The following is an 18,241-nucleotide window of genomic DNA, read 5'->3' on the forward strand; positions in this document are numbered from 1 at the left end:
CCCAGCCAGTTTAAGTTACGTTTTTCATTTTCATTTTAAGCAAAATTTAATTATTTACATATATCCAATTCTATAGGTGATGACGTTTCTGTAGTTTGGAGCTTTTGGATCTCTGGAAAAGGGATACCATCCCTGTAGTATAAAACTGAAAATTTCACTCATTCCTCTCCACTTTCTCATTCTCTCCACTTCTTTGAAGGAAATTACATTAAACAGGGTCAGACTGGGCCAGCAGGGGATTGGGGGGCCCTGTAGTGGAAGCCCCGACCAGCCAGTTCTACGCTGACCATAATTGACCTTGAATGGCATGGCAACACAGTAGCTTATTTTTATCAACTATATTCATTATTTCTTTATTATTATTTATGCCTGGTCCTTTCAACATTTTGTGTTCTGGCTAAAAAAATTTTTACAAAATAGTGTACTAGCACAGGCACTAATATTAGGTTAAAAGAATAAATATATAGAATTAGACAATTTTGTCCAATTGATCATTTTTTGTCAGCAACATTCTCTTTTCTTTCATAAATGTACCCTCTGGTGCCATCTGCTGGGATATGTCCAAATTGCATAGGATCTTAATAGATGCTGAATTTATCCACAAAATTGCCAGAAATTCTATTAATTTATATAACACAGTACATAGGCCTATGAACGATCCATTTCAAATTTACAAATGTTCAATAACATTCCTCTGCATGAAGGAGTTAAGTTGGAACCAGCAATGCAGTGTGTGTTGTATGTTTTACTTTAAAGGGGTTTTGTCATGTAGTTTTTATTTCTAAATTACACTGTTTACACTGCAAATAATTCACTCTACAATATAAGATTTCATTCCTGAACCAGGAAGTGTATTTGTTTAGTTGTAATATTGATGTGTAGGTGCATCTCAGATCATTTTGCCTGGTCATGTGCTTTCAGAAAGAGCCAGTTCTGCACTATGGAACTGCTTTCTGGCAGGCTGTTGTTTCTCCTACTCAATGTAACTGAATGTGTCTCAGTGGGACATGGATTTTACTATTGAGTGCTGTTCTTATATCTACCAGGCAGCTGTTATCTTGTATTAGGGAGCTGTTATCTGGTTACCTTCCCATTGTTCTTTTGTTTGGCTGCTGGGGGGGAAAGGGAGGGGGTGATATCACTCCAACTTGCAGTACAGCAGTAAAGAGTGATTGAAGTTTATCAGAGCACAAGTCACATGCAGGCCCGGACTGGCAATGTGCGTGTTCGGGCAATTGCCCGATGGGCCGCTCATCTCATAGTTAAAATGGGCCGGCTTCACAATATTGGCTCCGCCTCCGCTCCGATCGTAGCTTCAGACTTCAGCTCCTGCTTGTGTCTTCCGTCTCCAGGCTACGTTGGGGAGAGCAAGCAGGGGGCAGGAAGTTCATCATTTCATTTAATTTAGTGGGAAGTGCTGAAAGCACAGAGAGCCTCGCAGTGGGGATTTTTTTCTCTTTGCTCGCTCCACCCCCTCCATTGAATAATTATTCTCCTTTCCGGCCAGGCACTGGCTTAATCACGCAGCCTGACAGACATATGGAGCTGCTGCTACATTAGGGGAGGGGCGTCCCTGATACATTACACTGCAGGTGCAAGTGCATGGAGTAAGTTTTTCTCTAAGAGAGGTCTGTGTGTCTGTCTGTGAATGTCTCTGTCTGTGTGTCTGTCTGTGAGTGTCTCTGTCTGTGTGTCTGTCTGTGAGTGTCTCTGTCTGTGTGTCTATGCTGACTGGCACAGTCCCTGGGCTGGGCTGTGTGTTTTAGACTTTTTTTTGTGGAGCTATCACATGATATTGCTGGAGTTCTTATTATTATCATTGTTGTTATTTTCTTTGGGCTGTTGGGGTCCCATGAAGGAAAGGCAACTGTCTTCTTGCTTGATCAGGTGGAGAGGGGGGGGGGGGTGTAGGGGGATGCAGGAAGTGAAAGCAACAGCAGGACAAGTAGATTTTTATGTGCCTGCTGCCTTACAGCCCATTGTGATCATGCCTCCGCTGCCTTATCCAGAAGTGCAGCAGATCGTAAAATCTACAATCTGTGGCACTTGAGTCCCTTTATCCACAGATCGTAGATGCTACGATCTGTGATACTTAAAGGGTTAACCCAATATATAGGCGCGGCTATCATCGGGTTTCCATGTGGGCTGCTTTGATTTTTTTTTGCCCGGGCTGCTTTTTACTCCCAGTCCGGCCCTGGTCACATGACTAGGGGCAGCTAGGAAACTGACAATATGTCTAGCCCCATGTCAGATTTCAAAATTAAATATAAAAAAATCTGCTCTTTGCTCTTTTGAGAAATGTATTTCAGTGCAGAATTCTGCTGGAGCAGCACTATATACTGATGCATTTTGAAAAAAACTTTTTTTTTCCCATAACCAGTATCCCTCTATAGCAGGGGTGCCAGTAGACCTTTAGCTGGTGATCAGTAGATCTCAAGACACTGTCAACAAACAGCTTGTCTAATTCACCCCATGTTTCATGCTTTTCGTTCAGATATTTTTTATGCTGAGGTTACTTAAGAAATAGTTGTTTGTTAAATAAAGTAATATAAATTCTCTCATAATTCAATATAATATTCATATGCTTTTATGGATGTAGATCATTATGGGATAATGTCACTAAAAGCAGATCTCGCATTAGTAAAGTATGGGCATTCCTGCTCTATAGCTAAATGCTTGCAGTTTGTTTTCCTCAATGTCATCTCTATCCTGGAGGAGCAGATACTCCATGAATAAAGAAGACCATACACAATATGATCCGCTCATTTGGCGAGGTTGCTACAAGCGGATGCCTACCAAAGGCAGGGCAATATCGAGCTAATCCCTAGGGCCAAACAATCAGATCATATTGAAGGAAATGGGCGCAGACGTATGTAGGACCCCATGAAGTAGCCAGTGTGGTTCTCTGTTGCAGGAAAAGTCAAACCTGCCTGATCTATATCACGCCAATTTTTGGCCTGATATCGATCGGGGAGACCCATCGGAAGCCCCCACACACAGGCAGATAAGCTGCCGAATCAGTCTAAAGGAACAACATAGGCAGGTTTAATTTGCCCGTGTATGGCCACCTTAAGAATCTTCCGATACATATTTATATCTTTCTGCCAACACTCGCATTCAGGAAAGTGGGGTCTGACTGACCCTGTTACCATGCAAGAGTTGATCCTGGATGAATGTGCTCTTCATTGGATAAAGGGCTCCACAGACAATTTATAAAGAATGGGGACAGGCCATGTAAAGTAAGTAAAAGAGTGGGCGGCACATAAGTTCCCTTAGAAATACCCCTGGCTCCAGTTTAAACTAGAAAGGGGAATATGTGGGAGCACTCCAAGGCCAAATAAAAATACATTGAAAGTGCAGCTGATCTGGCCAAGATAGTTACAAACATACAAAAAGGAAAGAAATTGATCAATGCACATTCCCTGGTCCCCTGTTTCACAAATGAATTTAGTATCTAAGATAATGCATATATTTAGCAAAACAGGGGTTTTTTATTACAAAATTGGGATCATAAAATTGATAAGCCACCATACCACGTCAAGGTAAAACTCATATGGTGGTCCAGTTTAAACTAAGAAAGTAGGAAGAGCCAAGGGGACCTAGAATGTGAGGCCCATGACCAATCTTTAGAGATGTCTCTAGGTGAAAAAGAAATGTGTGAATGCAAGCAGTTGGCATTGCTAGCAGGGGCGATCCTGGCCCATCCACCACCTGAGGCAGCAGCAGTTGCTGCTGCCCCCCTCCCCAGGAAATTCGCTCTTAAAGTACCAGGAGCAGCATTTTTGCTGCCCCTGGTACCTAATGGGGTGCTGGCGCCTGAGGCGACAGCCTCAATTTGCCTCATTGGCGAAGCACCCCTGATTGCTAGATTATGACTTATAGACAAGACACAGAGTGGTACCAAACACAGCAGAGTCGAGCCAGGATTTGTGGGCAGGTCCCAAAGGATTGGGCCTAAGGCACCACAGATATGAGGGTGGCATGCTGCCCATTGCTTACCAGCTGTGCCATTTTCTGCGGGACTGTCCTGATTTTGAAAGCTCAGCCCGCAGTCCCAGATTCTTATCAAAAAGTCCCAAATTTCTCTTTGATCTCTGGCACTGACGCCAGAAAAAAATACAGGTATGGGATCTGTTATGCAGAATGATCGGGACCTGGGGTTTGCCGGATAACAGAAATTTCCATAATTTGGATCTCCAGACCTTAATTCTACTCAAAAATAATTTAACCATTAATAAAACCGAATAAGATTGTTTTGCTGCCAATAAGGAGTAATTATATCTTAGTTGGGATCAAGTACAAGCTACTGTTTTATTATTACAGAGAAAAAGGAAATCATTTTTAATATTTGGATTATTTTGGTAAAATGGAGTCTATAGGAGATGGTCTTCCAGTAATTCTGAGATTTCTGGATAATGGGTTTCCTGATTTTTTTTGAGACTTAATTAAATAAGAGGCTTTTTGTCAGAGACATGGTAATTAGAGGGGGTGGCATAAAATGGGCGTGGTCAAAAAATAGATTGCAGCACTGCACGCAGCAGATCTTTTCTCAGATGTTGGAAGGCATTGCCATTGGCTGCATTAGAACTGTTTGAATTTCCTGCCCATTCCGTCCGCAGTGCCAGTGATCAGGGAATGGTGGGTAGCGGGGGGAGAGCAGTACAGGAGTAACAGGAGTGGCCTAGGGATGTACCAGTTTGATATCTGGCCCTGAGCAGAGCAGATACCAGGTTGTTTTCACATGCATGCACTGCAGAGAGAGAGAGAGAATGCCTTCCTTTTATGGTGCAAAGCAAGAATGGCAGTGCTATTCTAAGATATTTTCCAATGTACATTCATTATTTATTTTGTTTTTAATGCAAGCAACAGTGCCACCTGCTGGTCAGTTTCCCACCAGTCTGACCACCAAGTAGTCAAGGAAGTTGTCAGGAGAAAGAAAGAGGCTGCTCTGATGTTCTTCTGCTTAGGAAAAAAAATAAAAACCTTTCTCAAACCTTTTCTAAGCAGAAGAACATCAGAACAGCCTCTTTCTCCATTATCGTTTTTGAATTATTTGCCTTTTTCTTTTGACTCTTTCCAGCTTTCAATGGGGGTCACTGACCCCGGCTCAAAAACAAATCCACTGTATCGATCCAAATGTATTGTTATTGCTACTTTTTATTACTCATCTTTCTGTTCAGGCCTATCCTGATCAAATACCAGTCTCTTATTTAAATCAATGAATGGTTGCTAGGGGGAATTTGGATCCCAGCAAGCAGATTGCAGAAATTGCAAAGTGGGAGATCTGTTGAATAAAAAGCAAAATAGCTCAAAAACAATAAGTAATAAAAAATAAAAAATGAATTGCAAATTCTCTCCGAATACCACTTTCCATATCATACTAAAAGTTAATTAAAAGGTGAACAACCCGTTTAATATTGAAAAAAAAAATTACAAAAGTGCTTAGAATAGCAATAGTTTAGCCACCTGCAGTGTATTACAGGTATGGGACCTGTTATCCAGGAACTGGGGTTTTCCAGATAATGGATCTTTCCATAATTTGGATCTTCATTCCTTAAGTCTACAAGAAAATCATATAAATATTAAATAAACCCAATAGGCTGGTTTTGCTTCCAATAATGATTAATTATATCTTAGTTGGGATCATGTACAAGCTACTGTTTTATTATTACAGAGAAAAAGGAAATCTTGGATTATTTGGATAAAATGGAGTCTATGGGAGAAGGCCTTTCCCTAAATTGAAGCTTTCAGGATAATGGATTTCCAGATAATGGATCATATCCCTGTAATGGCCTAACTTTTTGAATTCTGTATTGGACCCGTTAACATTCTTACGTTACCATTCGACACTCTTCTGTTTCACTTTCCTTTTATATTAGTAACCTGCTCATTTGTTCCTTGGTGCCAGTGCCCTTTAGAATTTATTCCTGCTTCTCCTCAGTTGGAAGCACATGCATGTTTCTTCTCAATCCTAAAAAAGTTTATTTTCACAAAACTTACAAACTAGAATTTGCCTTGAAATATTATAATTTTTTTAATAACATTTCTACAGTCCAAAAGTAACAGGGTTAATTTTCTTGTGACTCTTGCCAGTCGTAGGCCAAGGACAAAGAGAGGAAGGGACACAATTACAGGGTATCAGAGGTAGAGGGATGTTTTTGCTTTAATAAACAGTAAATTGACAATGATGGAGTTGTAAAGGGAACATAAATGGTGAGTTTCCATACAAGGGGGCATTTTGTGATCCATGGGCTGTGAAATGTTGGTTTAATTCCAGGTTCGTATAACACAGAGGATGACGCTGAAGCTTGAAGGGAGGCGCAGAATTTGCTGGGGGCAGATGCCAACGATCATTTTTAAAAGAAACAATCTGTAAAGTGAAAAAAAAATGAATTAAGAATCTAATCTTTAGTTGAATGGGACACAATTGCAGTTTGAGCTGCACAGTTGCATTACCCCTTTGTGAGCCTCAATGATGTCAGAATTAGATAATATTGTAGCGCTATATAAATAAAGATACACCTATATAAGTCATATGAGTGCCCTCGATCCACACCACAGTCCCATTAAGGATGCATTATGATGCCATTACCTTCTTCCGGCTTGGGATAAAAGCACCAGATGACACCTGAAATTCTGGAGTTAAAGCAGCAGCCTTTATTGTTGCACTCCGTCTGGGATATGCCAGGGGGGCCGCAGTTAATCCGTGATTTAGGTTCAATTTCGCATTGAGCAGCAGCTGGGGTAGAGACAAAAGACATACTCGTGGTAAAGCTAGGATTCAGCCTCTTTATACTAAAACAGTGGGCCACAATGCATAATAAGATGTAAATGTAATGTATCTGATGATAAATTCAATTTAGCCACATTACAAGTTTAATGAACATATACTGTATCCAATGCTCTATTATCTTCATAGCCTGTGCAGAGAAACACCAGCATAGGTATTCCCATGTACTAAGCACAAATCAGCAGGAACAGCCCCCTAAGTTTGTTCATAGTCTGTACAGAATGATACCATAAAAGTATGGCAGCATAGGGATTCCCCTGTACTTAGACCAATTCAGCAGGAACAGCTCACTAAGTTTGTTCATAGTCTGTACAGAGATATCCCATAAAACTATAACAGCATAGGTATTCCTCTGTACTAAGCACAATTCAGCAGGAACAGCCCCCTAAGTTTGCTCATAGCCTGCATAGAAAGATCCTATAAAACTATGGCAGCATAGGTATTCCCCTGTACTAAGCACAATTCAGCAGAAACAGACCCTTAATTTTGCTTATAGCCTGTATAGAAAGATCCTATAAAACTATGACAGCATAGGTATTCCCCTGTACTAAGCACAATTCAGGAGGAACAGCCCCCTAAGTTTGCTCATAGCCTGTATAGAAAGATCCCATAAAACTATGACAGCATAGGTATTCCCCTGTACTAAGCACAATTCAGCAGGAACAGCCCCCTAAGTTTGCTCATAGCCTGTATAGAAAGATCCCATAAAACTATGACAGCATAGGTATTCCCCTGTACTAAGCACAATTCAGCAGGAACAGCCCCCTAAGTTTGCTCATAGCCTGTATAGAAAGATCCCATAAAACTATGACAGCATAGGTTTTCCCCTGTACTAAGCACAATTCAGCAGGAATAGTCCCTTAATTTTGCTCAAAGTCTGTACAGGGAGATCCCATAAAACTATGACAGCATAGGTATTCCCATGTACTAAGCAAAATTTAGTAGAAACAGTCCCTTACTTTTGCTCATAGTCTGTACAGAGAGTACACCACAGAGAGTACACCACTACGCAGAATAAGTGGAAGGAGGTGTGCGGTAACACAAAGTTTTATTGAACCTGTACAGAGAGATACCATTAAACTATGGCAGCACAGGTATTCCCCTGTACTAAGCACAATTCTGCAGGAACAGCCCCTAAGTATGCGTGTAGCCTGTATAGAGAGATACCATAAAACTATTCACAGGTATTCCCTTGTACTAAGCACAATTTAGCAGGAACAGACGATTATGTTTGCTCATAGCTGGTACAAATACCATAAAAATACTGTATCATAGCATATGGTAGGTATTCCTATGTACACAGTACAACTCTACAGGAATATATCCATAAGTTTGCTCATAACATATCATAAAAGTATAAAAGCATATGGTAGATATCCCTCCAAAGTTTGGTCACAGCCCATACAGAGAGATGATATGTCTATGGCAGTGTTAGTATCCCTCTCTATTGAACACTTTGAGGGACTCTCTGCAAATTGTCACCAAGGGCCAACTCATCAGAGCGGTGCAATGCATTCATTGTTACTTGTGCGTATATCCTTATACTGATCACTTGACAAAATTTAGATCCCATACTAACTGAAAATGAGTCCAAAGAATCAATCACCAGTTCCAATTTTCCTCAAGATCCCTAAACCCAAATTGTGCAGCAAAAAAAACACCAGCAAGAGCTTCTTCTGTAGTTTCAGAATTCCATATTAAGGGCATTTAAATACATGAAAAGGCTTATATTCCACTGCAAGGGCATTTATTAGAAATCAGCTCGGTCTATGGTTCTATTTGTGGCCCAAACTCTTCTGCTGTGGTCTACTCTTAACTCTCTGGAGTCTACTCTAAGGGCACCTTTAATCTTCATCCTGGGCCCAAAAACTATGGACTATGGCTATTGTTACTTTGTATTACTCATCTTTCTATTCATAATCCCATCACTTGTTCCAACCTGGTTGCTGGGGTAAATAGTACCCTAGAAACAAGATAGCTGCTGAAATACCAAACTGGAGAGCTGCTGAACAATAACATAAATAACTAAAACATCAAAAAATCACCCTCTGCCTAGGATTTCAGAAGGTGACAGAAGTGCTGAAGAAAAATTAAAAGCAGTAGGAGTGAATATAAATTATACAGAACAGCAAAAAAAAGCATTCAGCAACCTAGAGACAAACAAAAGAAGCAAAAAGACCCTCTACTCTTATCCAATGAGATTATCAGTTACTAGGTCCCAGTTTGGGATATCAAGAAATGCTGTTGCATTTTTACAGTTAATAAACCCCTGTAGAAATTGGTGGTATGGTGGAAGGCAGGCCTTCTGTGGGTTCTGGCAAATGCCAGAGGGGCTGCTGTATGGTTCAATAGAAAGGTACCATATAGTGGACTGGTAGGAGGCTGTTTGGGCTGGTGGGGGGCTGTTTGGGCCTCTGTGTACTTGGAATGGCAGGGCCTATTTTGACTCCCAGTCCAGGCCTGGTGGAAGGCCCTTAGCTCTTCTATTCTGCAGAATGAGAAACTGGGAAGTAGGGCAGTCAGACCAGAACAATTAAATAAATTCTCCATCATAACCAGCTGGAGACTTTAACTCCATCAAAGATAACATCTAGAGCAGTGATCCCCAACCAGTGACTCAGGAACAACATATTACTCACAATCCCCTTGGATGTTGCTCCCAGTGGCCTCAAAGCAGGAGCTTACTGTAGTTTTGAATTCCAGGCTTGGGAGCAAGTTTAAAGGTGGCCATAGATTTTTTTCTCCCTAATGAGCAATTTTAGTGCAATGCGACAAATTGGTCAAATTATCGTGAGGTTAGTGGACACCAAACGATCGTGCATCTAACTATTTTTTCGTCCGACATCAGTCAGAAAAACGTTCGGTCAGGTTAGAAAGTGTATCTATGACATTTATCCATTATCCAATTGTTTGCAGGGCCAAGCAGACAGCTACCCACAGTGTTCCTGCCTCCATATATCCCTTGAAATGGTCTTTTTAGTTGATGGACAAATCGTACATTTAAACAATCGTTTCAAGATAAGCTTGGTCTTATGATAATGAAGAAGATCTTTTAAAAAATCTTAATGACTATGGCGACCTTTAGCTGCATAAAAAACAGTTGTACTGCCAATCAGATCCTCCTGTAGGCTGCCATTCCTAATAGGGGCTACCAAATAGCCAATCACAGAAAAAAAAAGATTGGGGACCCATGATCTAGATGAATATTTATGAGAATTCCAAAATAATCCCACATAGGAAAGACATCTCGTAGTAGCTCTACATGTAGCTGTTGATAGAAAATAACCCAGCCCATATACTTACTAAGCTCAACGTGTGCACTGGTGATTCCGACTGTCAAGATCAGAGCCAACAAACAAACCAGTTTGTAATCCATTGTAGATGTCCAGGCTCTGCACTATGTAGCAGCTGAAGGGAAGGGATAACTAAGGGGGTTATTATATATCCTCAGACTTGTTTGCTTTCAGATAAGGTCTGGGAGGGACTCAGTCTTCATTATTCCTAGAAATTCCAAATGACTAAAACATTGTGACAAAGTGCAGTTGTTTGAAGCTGCAAGTAGTGCTTAATTATTACAGAGAAAAAGGAAATTCTTTTTAAAAAATTTAATAATTTGCATAAAATGGAGTCTATGGAAGATAACCTTACTTTTTTTTTTTTAATTTATGAAAAGGTGAATGAAGTTTATATATATATATATTATTGTTTTAAAAGAAAGTTCCATCCACCGTCAATATAAGAGGCCAGTGTTTACACGGACTGAAAGTGTCAATAATACAATTGTTATAGAGGGTTCTGCATTACAGGGACCTTCCTTTCTCTCAATACAACACCCTCAACTGGGCCCATGGCTGAACGTGTATATACAGTTAAACCTCCATTTTACATCCCCTAATTTTACGTTTTCCCTCATTTTACATAATTTTTTTGTGATCCCACCTACATATTATGCATTAAGCCAAAGTCAAAGTAAACTTTATTGTCATCTCAGCAGTATATGAATGTACAGTGAGACGAGACGACGTGGCACCAGCTAGTACATATCACAAAAAGGCACTTAAAAATACACATGAAATATGTAAACATGAAATGTGCAATATATAGGCAGAAATTGGATATATACATGTGTAAACCTTTAGAATGATGCAAATAAATTAACAGTTCACAAAGTTAAGTTCACAGTTCAGGTGTGTCTGGAATCTAGTGGGAGGACAGGCAGTGAGTTGAGGATTACAAATTTCCCTGATTATGGAACAACAGAGTGCTGTCTATTGGAAGATTTACACTTGTTGGGGAGGAGCCCTTGTGAATAGACTTTTTGACATGCACCCGGTCTGAGAATTGATCTGAAGGGTAAGTGCAGTTTCATATGAATTGTACAACCAGACCATGGACAGGTGGATGTGCACCTGCATAGTAAATAAAGTGTGCAGTACTTTGGAATGCACAGGCGATGTGGGAATAATACTGTTGGGAAGGAAACTTTGGATGTTCTGTTGCCCAGATTTAAAGTGGGTGACAAATTGCCCCATGTGCCAGTACCTTTAAGACACCCTGGACTAACATACCAGTAATGAAATTATTACCCTCTTATCTGCTCTTTGTGGTCACTACCAGGGCTGTATTTAGGTCCGATCCCGCCCTAGGCATTGGACCTAAACACGATCCTACACCGTACACGTTGATGTCACGCGCCATACACGTTGACGTGACACTCCGTGCGCGCTGACATCACGCGCGTATTCAACCGAAGGGACATCAACTCGCCGTACGCATGTCGTCACATCAGTATTCCTCAACCCCCTAGCCATCACCCCCTCAGCTCTGTCACTGTATTTCCTATGGAAATCCGTGGCGGAGGGTGGGGAGGGGTTTAAAAAAAATAGGCACCATTGTGCCACCCTAGGCACAGGCCCTCGGGGGCCTATATATAAATACGGCTCTGGTCATTACTTGTCATTATTAAGGTCAAATTAAAGGAGAAGGTAAGGTCCAATTGGACGTTTCCTTCTCCTTTTAGGAAGCATATTTTTCAGGAAAAAGCTGTATTTATTTTATGGTCTATTTTATTTGAGATATGCAATGTTCAGAGGTGCAGTTTCCCTTTAATGATGCAGCTGAGCAAGCAGCTGCATGACTCGTAATCAAACCTAAAAATCTGTAGTTTGAAAAAAAATCATTGGTTTGAGGCAAACGTACAGTATATGGGCGGCGAGCAACTCATCCACATAATGGGACATAGTTAATAATTCATCAGACATGTCAGTGGCCACTTACTGAATTGCCCCCGATATACCAGTTCTACCAACACTAATTTTGGAATCAATTCCAAAAATGAAGTTACCTTAGGCTGCTAACACCAGGCTTTTGGCTCAGCTGAGAGTCAGAACCCCCAAGGTTAACTGGAAATGCATAGACAGGGTCACCAACAATTTTAACCTTCAAAGAAAGCCTCTGAGCTGAAAGCCTAGTATTATAACATCTTAGAACCCACCAAAATGAGTGTAAATAACAAAAGTGGATAACTCAGACTATGTTTACATCCATTCAAGTTTTGGGTTTTTGATCCTCATTAAGAGACAGATACTAAAAATCCAGTTGGATCGCGGCCACATCTGTTCGTTGGTGCGGTCCAGCGATCCAACCACCTGTATTCCGTGAATTATGATCCGATTGTTGGGCCCTAGGGCCCATGATCGGATCAGCCCGATATCGGCAACCTCGCGGTGGGAATAACCGGGAGAGATCCACTTGTTTGGCGACATTGACAAACGAGCGGATCTCTCTGTGTATGGCTATTGTAAGTCTTGCCATAAGTTCTCATATAAAACTCAACACTGGGCATGATAAAGCTTAAAAAGATGTATGAAATGGCATTATTCCAGGGGGGGTGGAAGAAGCTAAAAGAAGCTAGAAATCAGCTTGACTTTTGAAAGGTCCAATGAGAATGGAATTCTGGGGAAAAGGCTCTTTGCCTTTAATGTCGTGTTTTAATAGCATTGTCCAGTAATGTGTGATGGAGGAGATAACAAAATGATGGCAATTGTATAATTTCACTGGTTGTTGACTCATATACATTTTATACCATTATGTCAATATTGACACAGAATTGTTAGTTTCCCAACATGCAATGCTTATGTGACATAAGGTTACCACCCAGCTGTTATTTGACCACCAGCTAGAGCCGGGACAGTATTTCTAATTTGCCAGTTAATTTGTAGACACCAATCTTCTCCTCCCCTACCTAAAGCACATATACTTGAAAATATGCCTTTTCCATGAAGCAAAAGGGACAGATTTGCCCATCACCAGGGGTGTAACTACAGAGGGGGGTCCCAGGGGGTATAGGTGCCCCATAAGGCATATACAATTTCAATAAATATTGTTTAAACAGGTCAACCTCAAGACATTTTGGTGGCCAGCAGATTTTTGCCCCAAAATTGTCTGAAAGTGAGGAAAGTCTTTGGAAAATGCGACAATACTTAAGAGTTACAGGAGACTGGGGTACAGAGTCTAAAATCTGGCAACTCCCGACTTCTACACAAGTCAGTCCAATTGCATGCTGAGTAGTGAAGTCTTACATTAAACTTGGCAATTGGCAAAAGAAAACTTTGGCTTCAAAAGTACAAACTAGCCAAAGGCCCAAAAAGTAGCGCACCTTGGCTAGTTTGTACTTTCAAAACCAGCCTGATCTTTGAATTATTAGTAGCCCAATTTGAGTGGAAAACCACCAACCTAGAAACCCTGCTAAAGTGGTTCGCTAAATAAAACTCCTGTTTAAACCCTCCCTCTCATCTCTTACAGCTTACGTTTTCCCAATACGCCTATTTCCCCACCCCGATGCCACATACCCGCCTGTTCCCCACCCCATGACATCACCAGTCCACCCATTTCCCACCCCTGTGAAATTACCAAACAGGGACTCCTCATTCAGGCCAGAAAATCTATACAAAAGTTGGTAACAAGAGATCCCATTCCCTTTTTGTAGAAGAACGTAGTTCCTATTAATGCCAGAGTTGCCAAATTCTGTTGTTTCTGATTGGCCACCCCCTCCATAATGTCATGTAGCCCCTTTGGCAACCATCCCCCTGATGGCTTCTTAATAGGCAATAGCCGATTAACCTTTTCACTTTTTCACTGGAGGCCCCATATTAGCATAACAATGTTACAAGAAGTTTCAAGAACATCTAGGACAGCTGCATGTGTTCACCCAAATTCTAACCCTTCAATCCAGACTTCTAGGGGTGTCTAGAACAATGGCGTCCTGGGGGTCCTTGTCTCCCTGAGGTGGCCTTTGTGATGCCGCCCCCCTCACACCAGCAAACACAATCGCACTCTCAGCACTAGCAGCGCCGAAATTTTAATTTACAAAAAACTGAATTTCATCTCTTGAATTTACCAGGAGCAGCCTTTTGCCATCCCTCCCTGGTAACATGTGGGCTCCTGAGGTTTCTTAGGACAGCAGGGCCCCTTATCTCAAAGGGCAAATAGACATTGTCCCCAAATTTTCCCCTAACTTTAGGTTGAGCCTTTCTGCCTTTTCCAAACACTGCCTGGGGGGCCTGACTTACAGCTTGCGAATGGCTATTATATAGTGAATAAAGTACCCCCTCTTGTAAAATATAAGGATATTATAAGTTACCGAGGAGTTTCATGACCATATAAAAACACGAGGCCGAAGGCCGAGTGTTTTTATACGGGTCATGGAACTCCGAGGTTACTTCTAATATCCTCATATTTTACAACTGGGGGTACTTTATTTATTATAATACACAAATTTCAGTGAGTCATGTGACAGAAATGACATCAGAACTCACCGTTTATAACTGCTGACATCAGAAGTCACCGTTTATAAGGATATAATTTACAAGATATTCATGGCTCTTGTGTATTATAAGTGAATTATAATACAATAGGCAGAAGGTAATAAAGAAGGTTTTCAGTGAGCCTGAGTCAGTAACACCATCACAGCAGTTGGGGGATATAAAGAAATAAGAAATATAAAATATTAACAGGGTGATATTCCCATTATAGCAATTCAAACAGGAAATAAATGAATGTGATGCTCATTAGCCCTTTAATACCGTACCAATAACCCTTCACCAGTTGTTTCTTTGATTCCATTTACAGTTTTATTACACAAGTGCCTGACTGTAAGTTTGTAACACATTTCAGTACATAAAATTAAAGTCCTTTCAAGGGGTAGAACTGATCATGAGAGAAAGAAGGATCCTTGATACAATGTAATGTTTCATTAAAGGTCTGTCCTTAGTTGCTTGTTCCACTGGCAAAAACTGCTGTCTTCAAAAAATTCCATTTCCTCAGCATTCTGCAGAAAAAAACAAATATCTGTGTTATGCCATACAGCTGGACTCTTAAATAACCCCCAAGCTTTTACCCAAAAACATATCAATGTATCTGTAAGTGCTTCCTCCTTTTTATGCAAAACAGGGAGACTCTTGAGAAGGAAAAAGGAAGTTTCTCTCCTTAAAGGGGTGGTTCCCCTTTAAGTTAGCTTTTAGTATGTTATAGAATGGCCAATTCTAAGCCACTTTTCAATTGGTCTTCTTTATTTAATTTTTATAGTTTTATAATTATTTGCCTTTTTCATCTGACTCTTTCCAGCAAAGCAAATGCTCTGTAAGGCTACACATTTATTGGTATTGCTACTTTTTATTTCTCATCTTTCTAGTAAGGTCCTCGCCTATCAAATTCCAGTCTCTTATTCAAATCAATGAATGGCTGCTAAGGTAATTTGGAACCTAGCTACCAGATTGTTTAAAAGGCAATTTGAAGAGCTGCTGAATAAAAAGCTAAATAACGCAAAAACCTTAAATAAGAAAAAAGTACAACCAATTGCAAATTGACTCAGGATATCACTCTCTAAGTCATACTAAAAGTTAACTCAAAGGTGAACAACCCCTTTAAATCTCTACTATTATGGAATACTGTAAAGGCTGAAGGTCACCTACTGGGTTGTGCCACCAAGGTCACTGCTAATAAATGAAAACCTTATCCAATAACTACAATATGGAGGTCATACACATCAACCCTATTTGTCACTGTCCTTTAGTTTCCTTTAGTGGGAGACACTGCCATATCCACAGGACTGCAACCAAATGGTCTGCTGAAACTACCTCTTATGGGGGCACCAGAAGATAAAAAGGTTTGGCAATTACACCAAAAATATCTTAGTTGCCGAATCATGTAGCTTTGTGTATAAGGGCAGAGACACACGATCAGATTCGGGGAAATTAGTCTTCCAGCGAAAAATCTCCTCTTCTTTCAGGCGACTAATCTCCCCGAATTGCCTCCCGTAAATCGCAGTGGGATGGCAATCGGTGCACTTCATTTTCCGAAGTCGCCCGAAGTTGCCTCACAAGGAAACTTTGGGTGACTTCCGAAATGAAGCGCTCTGAGTGCCATGCCAATGGCAATTTAGATTCTAGCCAGCCGGAGGCAGTTTGGGGAGATTAGTCGTCCTGAAGAAGAGGCGATTTATCTCCGGGTGACTAAATCTCCCCGAATCTGAACGTGTTTCTCTGCCTTAAGCTATTTAGGGAAACTAAATAGAGGTGTTTTGGTGCAACAGATTCAGATAAGTGGGATATTTCATAGGTTATAACGGGAAACCATTCCCTTTCTTCTAGGAAGGTGGTAAAACATCATCCTTCAATTTAACTTATGGAAGGGACATGTAGTTGCAAAAACTAGGGGGGGGGTCTCAAATTTGTTTTGGGAGATCTCTAACTAACAAAGTTATTAGTAAATTAATGAACAGGGGCCAATAGTGACTTGTCTATCATCAAATATTTCACAGCCTCCTCAAGGCTTTCATTCTAAAGGCAGATATTTGTTGTCTTATGCAGCAACTGTTGGATATCTCAAGGATGAGATGGAGATCAAAGGAGTGACTATAGTAATTATTATATTTATAGAAAGTTAAATTAGTTCCATGTCCAGCTAGCCAAGAGCACAAGGATGTCACACCACACCCATGTCTGCATATGCATTTTTGGGTCGACCACTGTTCTTGTAAGACTCTTGTAATTAATATAATAAATACGAGAAAAGAAAATAATTTACCCGGAGTTGCACGAGGGTAAAAGCACCAAGGGGCATCTTGAATAGTGCTGTCAAAGCAGCATCCTTGTTTGGTGCATTCTTGTGGTGTGATACCTGAATATCCACAGTTCACACGTGCCAAACGTTCCACGGAGCATTGCTCTTCAGCTGCAAGGGAACAAATATCAATACATTCAAACCTTAACAACCAATGAGATGTTTTTAAGTTCTTGTGACCAATAAATATTACCTGCTGATGAATTACTACGAATTACTAGACTGGCTGCAAACATTCTGACTTTGATATTTCATGGTTATTAATAGGGGAAGAACTCTGACAGAGGTAGGTAGGCCTCCCATATCTCAAGTTTATATTTTCATTGTAATTATAATGTTGTCTTATTGTTTCTCTCTTCAGATCCCCCCCCCCTTAATTCTGTAACAACCTCATTGCAAAGTCAAGAACTTACTAAATGCTGCCTGTCCATTGGCTGAGCCGATGGAGCCCACGATTAGGGCAATGGCCACCAAGCAGAAAACCTTGTAGTTCATTGCAGGATTCCGATGTAGGTCTTGCCTTGGAAATGGTAGCTGGAATGTGGCACTGACCCCTAAGACAGAACTATTATATACTTCTGGCTGTGTTTGCTATCTACCATTAGATAAAATACTTGAGGCTGAGCCCAGAGGAACTTTCAAAGACCCACACCTTAGCTATACAATAATTTCCTGTGCCAGAGCTTTGTTTTGGCTGGCTGGAGCTTTGGTACTGCCCAACATCATTTGGTGAGTCATAATAATCTTCTTGTAGATCTCCTCATACGGCCAAAGTCAATACGACATTGTGGAGCAGCCGAAACTGCAAAGACTGCCCATCAAGAGAGTACACCAAGACATGTCAGGCACTACATTTCAGGGATTCACTTACTGCCAGAGCTACAGAGGGTCAACCTAATATTGTGCAACCTATGTAGCTACTTCCAGTGGACACCTAGCACAGCTTCTGATTCTCCATTTTAGCATTAATGGACTAGTTTCTTCTCTACCAGCCTCACACTTACTAGACTAGTAGTGCTAGCTGAAGTGAGTTTCTACTGTCAGATACCTAACAAATTGTCACATATGGTCTCAGGTCTGATGCTTGGTTACCTTGGGTACTTCCAGGTCTTGTATTAGATACCAGCACTCCCTTGAGTCAGGCAAGGGTGCCAAGTATTGAAAGGTAGGAAAAAGTATCTTCAATTCAGGCCAGACTTGAAGTGCAGTCAAACAGTCAGAGGCAAAAAATAAAAACCATATAGTCACTTGTGGAGGTTCATGAAGTAAGGGGTGGTCAACGAAGGGAGAGGAACAGGTGCTAGACCAGGAACAGGCCAAAAAGATAGG

The 18,241-nt window shown here is 40.9% G+C and overlaps 2 protein-coding genes across 2 annotated transcripts; both read right to left on the bottom strand.

Moving 5' to 3' along the window:
• Positions 1-6,145: 6,145 nt before the first annotated feature.
• On the bottom strand, positions 6,146-10,206 carry tff3.2.S (trefoil factor 3, gene 2 S homeolog). The gene is given in 3 exon segments (NM_001095595.2): positions 6,146-6,370; positions 6,593-6,739; positions 10,094-10,206. Coding segments are annotated over 3 exon segments (234 nt in total). The 5' UTR covers positions 10,167-10,206; the 3' UTR covers positions 6,146-6,356.
• A 4,700-nt stretch (positions 10,207-14,906) lies between these two features.
• tff3.1.S (trefoil factor 3, gene 1 S homeolog) lies at positions 14,907-17,455 on the bottom strand. The gene is given in 3 exon segments (NM_001085773.1): positions 14,907-15,119; positions 16,877-17,023; positions 17,326-17,455. Coding segments are annotated over 3 exon segments (237 nt in total). The 5' UTR covers positions 17,408-17,455; the 3' UTR covers positions 14,907-15,111.
• Positions 17,456-18,241: the final 786 nt, after the last annotated feature.

Source organism: Xenopus laevis, chromosome 2S, assembly GCF_017654675.1.
Source record: "Xenopus laevis strain J_2021 chromosome 2S, Xenopus_laevis_v10.1, whole genome shotgun sequence".
Taxonomy (NCBI): domain Eukaryota; kingdom Metazoa; phylum Chordata; class Amphibia; order Anura; family Pipidae; genus Xenopus; species Xenopus laevis.